This window comes from Elaeis guineensis, chromosome 2 (assembly GCF_000442705.2).
Source record: "Elaeis guineensis isolate ETL-2024a chromosome 2, EG11, whole genome shotgun sequence".
NCBI lineage: Eukaryota > Viridiplantae > Streptophyta > Magnoliopsida > Arecales > Arecaceae > Elaeis > Elaeis guineensis.
This window is the reverse complement of record NC_025994.2, coordinates 118,108,782-118,121,487: the sequence shown is the minus strand read 5'-3', so window position 1 is coordinate 118,121,487 and position 12,706 is coordinate 118,108,782. Positions and strand designations below refer to the sequence as shown.

At 40.6% G+C, this 12,706-nt stretch overlaps 1 protein-coding gene and 1 long non-coding RNA gene across 2 annotated transcripts; one reads left to right on the top strand and one right to left on the bottom strand.

The window, feature by feature from the left end:
- Positions 1 to 2,407: 2,407 nt before the first annotated feature.
- Positions 2,408 to 3,222, bottom strand: LOC140855846 (uncharacterized). The gene is made up of 2 exons (XR_012139228.1): positions 3,086 to 3,222; positions 2,408 to 2,961 (listed from the first exon to the last, which is right to left on the bottom strand). It is a non-coding gene; the product is annotated as an uncharacterized lncRNA (long non-coding RNA).
- LOC105042040 (respiratory burst oxidase homolog protein A) lies at positions 3,210 to 11,774 on the top strand. The gene is made up of 15 exons (XM_073252997.1): positions 3,210 to 3,342; positions 3,798 to 4,404; positions 4,527 to 4,686; positions 4,839 to 4,887; positions 5,416 to 5,529; positions 8,027 to 8,449; positions 8,767 to 9,150; positions 9,248 to 9,343; positions 9,451 to 9,566; positions 9,855 to 10,022; positions 10,254 to 10,413; positions 10,589 to 10,780; positions 10,871 to 10,999; positions 11,125 to 11,203; positions 11,384 to 11,774. Exons 2-15 carry the CDS (start codon positions 3,798 to 3,800, stop codon positions 11,491 to 11,493), a joined length of 2,787 nt encoding a protein of 928 aa, XP_073109098.1. The 5' UTR covers positions 3,210 to 3,342; the 3' UTR covers positions 11,494 to 11,774.
- The last annotated feature ends 932 nt before the right edge of the window (positions 11,775 to 12,706 follow it).

The following is a 12,706-nucleotide window of genomic DNA, read 5'->3' as shown; positions in this document are numbered from 1 at the left end:
AAGCAGCTGCTTGGCCTGACTCAAGCGAGCTGCTTCAGACCTTGTGAGCACTCGAGCATATTTTTTTTTTCTTTTTTAAATTTTTTTTTGATGAAAATTACTGGAGCATATTTGCTAAAAGATTTCGAGCAGCATTCCCCAAATAGACTCAAAAGGCGGAGCTGAAGTGGTTCTTGTGGAGGCATCAAGGCTCTGCGAAAGCTCCATGAAGCGGTGTTGACTTTTCGAGCTCATCATATCACGGAATTGAGCCTCTTGTGAGAAGGCCTTAACTATGGGTGGCTGAATAATTAACGATTTGTTATTTACGCATGAAGTGTGACAAGGATTAGGCCATAAAATCAAAAAGGTGTTAGAGAGGGGTTAATCCTTCCCTTTTCCTGAATGGGCAGACTGATAAGACTCACCTGTCTAGGCGTCCGAAAAAGATAGAAAAACTATAAGGAGGTGGAGAGCATTGAAGAAGCTTATAAAAGAGGGTAATGCATTCGTCATAAAGGCACTTTAGCTATCCAAACTAGTGAGGGTGAATCTTTATTGAAGTAGATTGGTAGCTTAAGATTGATGGATAGATTGTACGGTAGTATTGAAGTATAAAAGGGAGGTCAAGGAGAATTCTATCTTATATAGCAAAGAATCATCTTTCTTGTGTGAAGTGTTTTTTAAAAAATAAAATTGTGAAGCTCGTAGATTAGAGCAGACAATACCTCATATGCTAAGTCATGAGTTTCTGGCCACAATAGTGGCGCACCAGATGATTTGTGATTAAAATAAGGAGGAGGACATCTCTTGTCCGTATATAGATTCTCTCTTGATTGGAAGGTTATGTTGTGGTGTAAAAAGTAGGATATCGTTAATCTCACATTGGTTGTGAGTGAAGGAAAATTTTAACTTTTATAAAAAAGAACCATCCTATTCACGTGAAGCACCTTTTAAAAGATAAAATCGTGAAGCCCATAAGTCAGAATATATAACATCTCATATGCCGAGTCACGAGCCCATAGGGGTGTTATGTTGCCAAATGAAAGCTAGACTGGCTTTATTTTTATTCTCCATAACTTTAACACAGGACAGATTCCCTGAATAATGTAGACACATCACGTGTGCCATCGTGCACATTGATAACAAACATTCAACTAGGAGTCCCAATACGACAATCAAACTTCATACATCCCTAGCTTTCTTTCCTTGTCGAACTTAGCGAAATTGGCTTGCCAAAGAAAAATTAGAAGGAGGTCAAATGTAGTTGATCATAAATGAAGAAGATTTTGCAAATTATGTCATTTTATTTAGTTACCGTGAGGTGGTCTCTTCCCAAGATTTCTTAAAACTCTTTGCAGTGGTTGTGGACTGAATAAAATTCAGTCCACAGATTTCTAGATGCACTTCAACCTCCTGTGTTGAAGACCCATCCCTCGCCGGGCCGTAGTTTACAATTCTAATATTGCACACTATAGCTTGGACATATATTAGGTGCTAGTTTAGTTAATTTATTAATGGCGACAACTGAGAAGCGTGAATCTAATCTAACATGGAAAGGAACACATTCTTTGTTAGTATACGTTAATATTGTCAATGACCACAGGATGACCATCCACTTCTGGTCTAAGGCCGATAGGTGGCCGCAGTCCACATGCATTGTTGTTCATCATGCACCATGTTGCACCATTTTTATGAGAGAGACTATTGTTTAACTTCTTTAGGACAATCCAAGTAGGTATAATTCAAGTTTAACTCCTTTAAATAATTTCTGATTGAGGAGTTGCAACAATATTTAAATTCTTTATGAGAGAAAGATCCTCGTAATAGTTTGTTGGCAACATGTTTTACAATTGTTGTCATGAGGTTGGTCTACAAATTTAGACTTTGGTTTAACTAATTATTTTATTTTGTTTATGAATGTTTGGGTAGCTTCATAGGTTGTCTAACAATAAGCCACATGGGGATGGTCCACTTACAAACAATTTTAGTTGTTCAGTTCCATCCATCTTACTATTTTAGATCTTGTGGTTGGAGATGTTCTTACATGCAGTCTTCTTTAATCCTTTCTTATAGATCACTGTCCTACAGAGAAATATAAATTTAAAGATCTGTCTTCAGAAATCTGCACTACGAACCAACTTTTGCACTTGTTGACAAGCAATCATCTATTTAAAATGTCAAATATTTTTCATGTCTTATACTAATTCACTGGTCTTCCCGCTATATCTTGTGTAATTCATTGAAGACGGTTGCTCAAAAATATATTACAGGTAAAATGCTTATGTTTATGTTCTTGCCTAAGAAAAATATTTATATTGAATTTCTATTCCAAAATGTTGTCTATTACACGAAGTCTTGCCATAAAAAAAGATCCTCCATTGAATTACTAATGTTAGCTTATATAATGGGAGTGCTAACTATAATGTAACAAATAAAATCCCTTTCTTCTACCATTTTTTTTAAAAATTTTTAGCGCATATAAAGGGCGGAGCCCTGAAGGAAGAACAGAGACAGAACAAGGAAAAAAGAAACTACTCTATGGGAAGGTAACTCCAGAAGCATTAGCCCATGTACACCAAGCCGCAATACTTCCTCTCTCCCACAGGATGACTAACCTTATCAACAAATCAAAGAAAAACAAATTCTGTCTACGCATTTCAAAGCTTTCTGAGTACACTCCTTTCCTAGAAATTTCATTCTTTGTCTGCATCTCTCTAAACTATTTGAGTTATAGAAAGTCAATGTAAAGGATGGGTGCCAAATCCAAGAAAAAGTGTGTAAATAACCCCCAATTGCTTCATCATGCTCCTCCCAAGATGCCCTAGTCTCTCACATTTGGACCACCCCGCGTTCGGTGATCCACATCTAAAGAGATTTCACTTTGTTGTTAGTTGACTGGGTGCTTCCCATGCCACTCCTCTTCCCCTTCTCCACCTCCAACCACGTCCATCATCTACCAATAATTCAAATAATAACCACCTGCATCCGATACCTCATCATTGTTATGTATTAAACAAAAAGAAAACTTTGTGTGTGTGTGTATATATATATATATATATAGAGAGAGAGAGAGAGAGAGAGAGATGAAAGATCCGGTCATTACAAGCATCGATTAAAGCCCCCGCTCCCAGTCCTATTCCTCCCACCGGATCCTAGTTTCCTTCCGCATCCGGATCGGGTCACAAGGCCTTGGCCACTTCCGCCGCCACGCGGCGAACCCCACTGCCGGCATTCCGAGCAGCTTCCGCCCAATCGTCGTAGAAAAGCAAAGGCTAGGAGAAGAGGAGTAGTTCGGTGTACATGAACGTCTCGAAGGCGGCTTGGGCGGAGGCTCTTCTTTTTTATTCTTAAAATCCCACGGTAATGTAGTCGTCTCCCACTTCTTGCTTCCACCTCTTTTGTTTTATTTCCTGTCTCTACTTCTGTTGTTTCCCTTCGCACCGAGGGAGCGGGTCGGGATTTTATCTTTCACACAAAATAAAAATAAAAATCATCTTGCTTCGCTTGAATCCATCATCATGCACTGTTCGCTTTGCGATCTGTGCAAGCGGACGAATGATCAACGGTAGATTCCCGCGAAAGATGCAACCCCGATCCGATGGCGGAAATGGCCTTTCCCAGAGATTCCAACCGCGTTCCCCAACGCCACTCCCATTAATATTCCCTTCTTCTGCGCGCCACACCACACCCCTGTCCCTCCACTAACCTCTCCCTCTCTCTCTCTCTCTCTCTCTCTCTCTCCTCACCGGGAAAAATAAAAAAGGAAAACGTAGTTCTCGCTGTACGTATTAATAATCGTTCAATTCTTGATTTAGATGAGGGGGCTCGGCAGCCACGAACGCCGGTCGCCGTCGGACACCGTGCCCGAAGGAAAGTTCCTAAGCGCCGGATCGTCGCCTGGGAACTCGACCGATGGCGCCGAGGAGTTCGTCGAGGTGACGCTCGACTTCCAGGAAGATGACACCATCATCCTTCGCAGCGTCGAGCCCGCCCCTGCCTCTCCGCACGCCGCGCGGGACTCGGAGGAGGCGACGCCGCGGCCGGCGGCCTCGAGATCGCCGTCGATCGCTCGGAGTTCGTCGCACCGCCTCCGCCAGTTCTCGCAGGAGCTGAAGGCGGAGGCGATGGCCAAGGCGCGACAGTTCTCGCAGGAGCTCAAGGCGGAGCTGAAGCGGTTCTCTTGGAGCCACGGGCATGGCAACCCGGCAGGCGGGGCGCCGGACTCCGCCCTCGCCGCGCGCGCTATGCGGCGGCAGAGGGCGCAGCTGGACCGGACGCGCTCCGCGGCGCGGAAGGCGCTCAGAGGCCTCAGATTCATCAGCAAGGCCAATGATGTGGATGGGTGGAAAGAGGTGCAGACCAACTTCGACAAGCTCGCCCGCAACGGTCATCTCTCCCGCTCCGACTTCGCCCAATGCATTGGTTGTCATCCATCTCCTTCAATCGTTCGTTCGGATTACTTTCTAAAAGCAGGGAAAAGAAAAAAATCGAAGGATTCACATTTATTTTGTTGTTAATGGACTATATATTTTATAAATGTAAAGGTATGAAGGATTCGAAGGAGTTCGCATTGGAACTGTTTGATGCATTGAGCCGGAGGAGGGGAATGAAAGCAGAGAAGATAAGCATAGAGGAGCTCTACGAGTTTTGGTCGCAGATCGCTGATCGGAGCTTCGATTCCCGTCTCCAGATCTTCTTTGACATGTACTATAAACAGTACTTTTATTCACGAGAAAGAAGAAGAAGAAGAAGAAGAAGAAGAAGAAGAAAACTATAATCCGGATGTATTTAAGAAATTAAAGATGACATTGTTTTAGTATTTGATCTGACTGGTGTATTAATTTCTATGGTTGCAGGGTGGACAAGAACGAAGATGGACGAATTACGGAAGCGGAAGTTAAAGAGGTACGTGAGAGGTGAACTTTCTTGGATTTTATTATATATTATTTTAAAATAGTAAAATACAGGTGTCAGCCCCAGGGGAGAAAATCGTGTGCTTGTGTTAATGGAATTTACCGGCTTAGAAATTAGGATGGCCATTGCTTAGCTGAAAGAGATTAATTTTAATCAGAGTTGGTGAGAAAAGCCAAAGCGACCAGATCCAACGACTCCAACGTGCCGGTTCCCTCTCAACATGTTTGTCTTCGGGTTCTTTTATTTATTTATTTATTTTTTAATATATCAAAATTTGGTTTTATTACGAGAAATCAAAAGCCATGGATGACCGTTACCATTGAGTGGGATTACTATTGTGCCCCCAGTATGGCTGAGTGATCTTTGCAATTTAGTAGTTGGTAAGGGGTGTTTTGGTAAATTTATCAAGATTTTAACCTGTTAGAATATTGCTTGATAAAATTACTAAAAAGTTGATGACCCGGGCTTTTTCTGGAATTTTTTACACAAAAAAGAAATTAATGGTATCATTTGTTACAGATAATTATGTTGAGTGCCTCGGCAAACAATCTGGCGAGACTAAAAGAACAGGCAGAAGAATACGCAGCTCTAATCATGGAAGAACTGGATCCCGAAAGACTGGGCTATATCGAGGTCTGGATACATAAAATTCCTCACTTAATTTTTTACTCATTAGAATACTCGGAAGCCACAACTTGCTATTTCTAAGTTAATTATGAACTCTCGATAGTCCATGTGCTATTTAAAATGACTAAACTAATCTATATATGCACCCAAATAACTTTTCGTGTGCTATTAAGAAGTCTAAACCTTCTATGTTACTACACGATGTTGTCCCCATAGGCAAATCAGTAATCTATATATGGCCAAATTAGCTTTTGCTTGTATAATTTTTAAAAGATCAGTCGAGAAGTATTTATCTATGTATGTCCAAATCTGTATCCCATGTACTTCTAATAACACCAACTTCAAGGTCCACATAAATATTTCCGTGCTCATGCCTGATGTATATAGGCTTGCATTGATTTAGATGATCTTCTCTATCCGGAAGACGAGGATGATCTACATTATTGTGAACTAGATATGATTGTATACTGGCCCTGCTTTTTCCTCTTCTTTAACCTGAAGGTATATATATATATATGGGAGATAACTCGTTGACTTTATAATTTGTAGGTGAAAGCAAACCAGCAGCTAAAGCCGTCTTTTTAGTGCTGATGGACCCCATTGTGAACCTTCTCCAATAGATTATCGTTCCTAGAAGAACAGTGCGACGGTATCTCAGAAAAATCAGTAGAGAGAGTGAATAGAACACTAGCAAAGTAAAGTGACATTTTTAGTTACATATCCGAGTTACAAGCATTTTTGTTACTACAATGCTCTGGTGGTTTCATGGACTTGTGGTTTCTTGCATTCCCAAAATACCTCTCGTCTGGCTTGATAGCTTTATGGCCATCTTCTCCTTTAATAAATCTGTGTGCATAGAGATGACAATGGATCAGATTTAAATTGGATTGACCAATATTCATATTTGATCCGTAATTAAAAATCCTATATATAGCTATATTCGTGTCATATCTATGACCAAATTGGATCAAATAAAGATACAAATTATATCAAATCGGATAGATAAGAGGAATTGAACTGGATTAGACCTGATCAAGTATGTATAAATATTATAAAATAATTATAATTTTGAAAAAAAAATATATATTAAAGTTTATTGAATCGGATGCAAAATGGATCATACCATTATTTATATCCGATTCAAATCTATTTTAGATATCTTTTTTTTTAGAATTCATCCGTATTCTGAATTTTAATCAGATTGAATATCTATCAGATGGATTAAAATTATCATTTTTATGAATGAATTATCCTCTCATTTCATTTTTTTTTTTTTAATTATGACTAGCGAAACTTTTATACCATCTAATCACCTTCTTGGCTGCTTACAATGGTAAGTTACTTTAGCCATGCAGACGGCGTGATGGAGCTTCCTTACCTAAACCCCTCTCCCACTGTCACATAACAATTACGTGGGTCCGTTTGGCTTCCCCACCCGTCCAATCGTCGAGTGGTTTGAACGGCTGTTAATTGTGTCTCCCCTCCACCTCCATGTCCCGTCACGCACTGGCCTCTGAACCCCACCACTTCGTTGTGGCTTGCTTTACAGGGGAATATATGTTATAGCCACTAGAAACTTCGAAAGCAAAATGTTCTATAGGACATCCTCCTTTACTAGATGAGTTCAATAAAGATAGGCAGAAGCCATTTATGGAACAATAATGCGTATAATAATATTAAAAAATGGGTACTATCGCTTCATCAGCAACGCGGGCTAGCTGTACCCCTTCTACGATGTCTTATGGAAAATGCCGACTTTTGAAAAGGTCAGAGTTTGTAAGTGGTTAGCACTTTAGAACAAATTGCACACATAGGGGAGATCCTCGCTAAGAAAGGTTGGCCTGTGAATTTTGGTTGCTCTCTGTATGGTGCAAGCCTGAAAAGGACTTCTCGTTAATTTTTTCATTCACTGCCCATTTGCTAAAAGTAGTTGGTTCTCTGTGAAGAACTTAATTGGATTTAAAGGCTGCCCTCCATCTCTCTTCTCTCTGGACTTGCCGGAGAAAGAAGAGAGTTGGATCTAAGGTCTGCAGAGCGTGGTCAGGATCAACTCGTCCGGGCACTCTGCTGACATGTTTGGTACGAGAGGAGCCCTAGACTATTCTTTAGGAAGTGTTCATCCATTCCAGCTTTTGGGAAATCTTTGTGAAGGAAAGAAGAAAGATGCTCACCAACGTCTCATGAATTCTATATATCGTCTCACTGCTGTCCATGATCCCATTAACACAACCTTAATCTTGTATTTTCCGTTTATTTCTGATTTCCTTCTTAACGTCTGTACGGTTTTGTTCTCTTTAATAAAGCTGGGGGAACAGCCTTTTCCCCCATTTTACATCAAAAAGAAAAGAAAAGAAAAGAAAGCAAAATGCTCCACAATACGTCCTCTCTTAATAAGTTTAATCAAGTTGAAGCAAAATATGGAAATATGATTTATGTTATAGTAATAACAACATTAGTGCTTATTGTTCTTTTTTACTAAAAGTTGGAGTGTGATTGTTGGCAGCTGTGGCAATTGGAAACAATATTGCTTCAAAAGGATACGTACCTAAACTATAGCCAGGCACTGAGCTACACGAGCCAGGCATTGAGCCAAAATCTAGCAGGGCTTAGGAAGAGGGGACCCATCAGAAAATGGAGCACTAATGTTGGCTACTACTTGGAGGAGAACTGGAAAAGAGTTTGGGTGATGGCAGTCTGGATTAGCGTGATGGCAGGGCTGTTCACATGGAAGTTTATTCAGTACAGGAATAGATATGCCTTCGAGGTAATGGGGTATTGCCTCACCACGGCTAAAGGTGCTGCCGAGACGCTAAAACTCAATATGGCTCTCATTCTCCTTCCCGTGTGCCGGAATACTGTTACTTGGCTTCGCTCCACCCGCCTCTCCCGTATCCTTCCATTCGACGACAACATCAATTTCCACAAGGTTAGTGTTTGCTCTTCCTATTGCCAGCAAGTGAAATTGGACCGCTAGAAGTGCTTCATTAAAAGCGAGCAGGCGAGCATTGCGACGAGTGCTCGTAATCTAGTAAAGTTGTTTATGACGGGCTGGTACCAAATAATTAAGCATAGAACACCTTTCTTAGTACATGGGTGCTTGCCATGGGGTCATGGTGTCAATCAGGAGATAACGTCGGACTTGCCTAAGGACTCCATATTACTTTTCACTTTTATTGGTATATGTGAAGTAATTCAAAATCCTATATTTATCTTAAAATCTTGTTGATTATTGAGTAATGGCAGAGCATAGCGGCAGCAATCGTGGTAGGGGTGATACTCCACGCCGGAAACCACCTTAGCTGCGACTTCCCACGCCTGATATCATGCTCGGAAGAGATGTACGAGGGCTTGAAGCGTCACTTTGGGAAAACAAAGCCCAGTTACATGAAGCTGGTCAAAGGCTGGGAGGGCGTGACAGGAATTCTAATGGTTCTGTGCATGCTGGTGGCCTTCACCCTTGCTACCCACTGGTTCCGCCGAAGCCTGGTGAAGCTTCCAAAGCCCTTCGACAGGCTCACTGGCTTCAATGCTTTCTGGTACTCCCACCATCTGCTTGCCATTGTCTATATGCTGCTTGTCATCCACGGCCAATTCCTCTACCTTATTCACCATTGGTATCTGAAAACTGTAAGTGTTATTCGGTTAACTCGCACCTGTCTTCTCTTGGCCTGTTTGTTATTTTCAAATGATTGCAATACTGATATGGTCCTACTTAGTATTGCAGACATGGATGTACCTTGCTGGTCCTGTTCTTCTATACGCAGGGGAGAGGACCCTAAGGGCCCTGAGGTCCGGCTATTACTCAGTCAGACTTCTTAAGGTATATTAATTGGCTGCCAATTCATTCTAAGCGTCAACAAATGAATTTAGCCACAGCGTTACTAGTTTCACCTTTCTAAGGTGACATAGTAATTCGTTTGCACTCAGGTTGCGATTTATCCGGGTAATGTTCTGACGTTGCAAATGTCCAAGCCTCCAGCATTCCGCTACAGGAGCGGGCAGTACATGTTTGTCCAATGCCCTGCAGTCTCACTCTTTGAATGGTAAACTTCAGTGTGCTATCTATATTCTCTACTGAATTTATGTTCAAGAAATGCTGACATCAAAAGACTGTTCTTCCTTACTATATGAGTATTACGAATATTTGTTCATTCCTATAGTCCTATTTTTGCTGAGTACTTGCATATGTCTTTCACTTTCACACTGACGAATCATTAAATTAGGCTAGGTGTATGTATCAAAAGTTTGACTAGAGATCTATCATTTTATACTCAAGTGTACATCAGTTGATCGATCATATATATTTTTGTAACTCTGGTTTTTTTCTCTAGGCATCCTTTCTCAATAACTTCAGCTCCTGGGGATGGTTACCTCAGCATCCATATTAGACAACTAGGTGACTGGACACGGGAGGTTAAGCGAGTCTTCTCGGAGGCCTGTGAACCTCCAGTGGCTGGAAGGAGTGGCCTCCTTAGAGCAGATGAGACCACCCGAAAAAGGTATACACTAAATTTCGCGAATATCAATCAAGATGGATGTTTTATTCAATTAATTTTAACCGCATATATGAATGTCATAACTAGCAACTTTTGGATTTGCTTGAACTTTTGTCACATTGCTGGAGCTGATTTAAGAGGCCCACTAATTGTAACAAGTATTTAAGGATTATACTCCATTTTCTTTTTCTTTCCTCTGCTTGTGGCAACTATCATGACTAATCCCAATTGCAGCCTACCGAAGCTCTTGATAGATGGACCTTACGGTGCTCCAGCTCAGGACTACAAGAAGTATGATGTCCTACTCCTTGTTGGACTCGGAATTGGGGCCACACCTTTCATCAGTATACTGAAGGATCTGCTTAACAGTATCGTAGAAGTGGAGAAGCAAGCAGTGAGTACTTCCTTGTTGTAGCATTAGTTCTAGGATCATTTAGCTTTCAGGGTGGACTTCATTATCCATTCTATCATCTGGTACTGGTTTCCTTCCAGTTCTGAGTACTCGTTCCTTTCCTCTGTCTGGCTCAAGTTTGCATGAAAACATCCACTAAATTCTCGCTTGTTTCTAGGATGCTCTCTCGGATTATTTCCCATCCCCTGGTCGGAACGGGCGCGTTGATCTGCGCACGCTTCTCGAGGCCTCAAGACCGAAGTGGACTCTTAAAACCACCAATGCATACTTCTATTGGGTGACTCGCGAACAAGGCTCCTTCCATTGGTTTAAAGGAGTTATGAATGAGGTTGCCGATTTAGATCAAAGGGTAAGGCAACTCAATTTACTAGTCTCCTAATTTGTGATAGTTACGAGGTGTTCAAAAACTTATACATTAACCATATTGAGTAACTACTAGGGTATAATTGAGATGCACAACTACCTCACAAGCGTGTACGAGGAAGGAGATGCACGTTCGGCGCTCATCACCATGGTCCAAGCACTCAACCATGCAAAGAATGGTGTCGACATAGTCTCTGGAACAAGAGTAAAATCCTAGTTCCTCCTTGATTTATTGATCTTTTCTATAAGTAATAGCTAGAAAGCCACTGGACTTGGCCATTCCATATTGACCGCAGCCTTCCTAATCATTGTTGGTTTTGTTTACTGCAGGTTCGAACACATTTTGCAAGGCCTAATTGGAAGAAGGTTTTTTCAAGAATTTGCTCTAAACACCCTTATGCCAAGATAGGTCAGTGTAAATAATAATAATAATAATAATAATAATAATAATAATAATAATAATAATAATAATAGTAGTGGTAGTAGTAGTAGTGGACGACCGGGAGTTCTTAAATTTACAGGTCGATAGTTTCTTTATTTCCATGGCCTTTAACTTGTTCAGATACATGGTTGTTATGGTGTGCTGCAGGGGTATTCTACTGTGGGGCACCAGTCTTGGCTGAAGAACTAAGCAGGTTGTGCTTTGTGTTCAATCAGAAAGGCATCACCAGATTCGATTTCCACAAGGAGCGCTTCTAATTCCACGTACATAATTAGCCATACGTTAGAGTATAATATGTATAGCTTTTTATTCTTTTTGGTCAAAAGGATACAGATAGAAAGGGAGCATACTTATAATGCAACTCTACCGTAATATGTAATTGACAAGCTATAAAAAAAAAAAAAAAAAAGAAGAAGATGAGGACGAAGAAGAAAAAGATCGGTCAGCTGCCACCATGCACCAACATCACGGGTCAAACATTCTGAGCAGGGATTGCATTATGTGGATCCGTGTAATATACGGGATAAAAAATTATCATATCATTTATTATTAAAAAAAATATTATTATCCAAATTTAATTTGAAAATTAAAAAAAATATTTTAATTAATTTGAATGAAAAAAATTTATTTTTGTATCGATATGGTCAAGATACATACGGTAGAATGGTGCTCGTCAATAATTTTTCTTGTGGATGGGTACCAAGAGCTGGTGTTTGCCCAGTGCAGTGAACGTGGTGCAAGTATTATTTAGATCAGGTCCAACGGATCCCGTGAAATCTCACCGCAGATAACACGCCACATTGCCGCTTGTATTCCACCCATCCTCGATTGCGCCGTACATGTACTCTCCGATTTACCCTGATCCACTTAGACGTGGTCCGTGCAATAATTTCTCATAAACGTGACAGTTCCCGATTGGTGGACGTCCGGAAGTGTGTTGCCGGGCAAGCGAGGGGATTGTATCTTGCGCGAAAGAAGGGTTCAACTATTTTTTTTTTTTGGCACAAATCCACCGTTGGATCGTACAGTCGTCGCTTTCAGATCAAATCAGGTGTTTGGTTGTCTTCGACAGCCGCTGGCCCAGGACGTTGGACAAGGAACTTTCGGTGAAATTGTTTTCTTCTCCTTTTTGGTAGAAAGTGGAATCGTTTATTAGAATGCTTATATGTACCATCTAATAAAAAATTATCATACTATTCAAAAAAATAATTTTTTTATTTAAATTAATAGAAGATATCAATTAGTGGATAAAATAATTTTTTTTTTGGTTCAAAATTTCAACCAGACTAGATAACAGTGTAGCTTTTTTTCCAATAATAATGATTTAAAAATACATGTGGTAGGACGATTTTCACCAATAATTTTTCAATGCTCTCGTTAGCTATTTTTGTTGACGAACAAGACGTTGGCACGTACACCATCAATGCTGTGGACGATCTCAGAACTCTAAACAAGATATTGTACGTAAGG

Excerpts from the sequence above, each read along its gene's own strand:
- LOC105042040 (XM_073252997.1), top strand. The coding sequence starts at position 3,798 with ATGAGGGGGCTCGGCAGCCACGAACGCCGGTCGCCGTCGGACACCGTG. Across the intron at positions 4,888-5,415 it reads CGGAAGCGGAAGTTAAAGAG|ATAATTATGTTGAGTGCCTC; the intron begins GTACGTGAGAGG and ends CATTTGTTACAG. Across the intron at positions 9,567-9,854 it reads GCAGTCTCACTCTTTGAATG|GCATCCTTTCTCAATAACTT; the intron begins GTAAACTTCAGT and ends TTTTTTCTCTAG.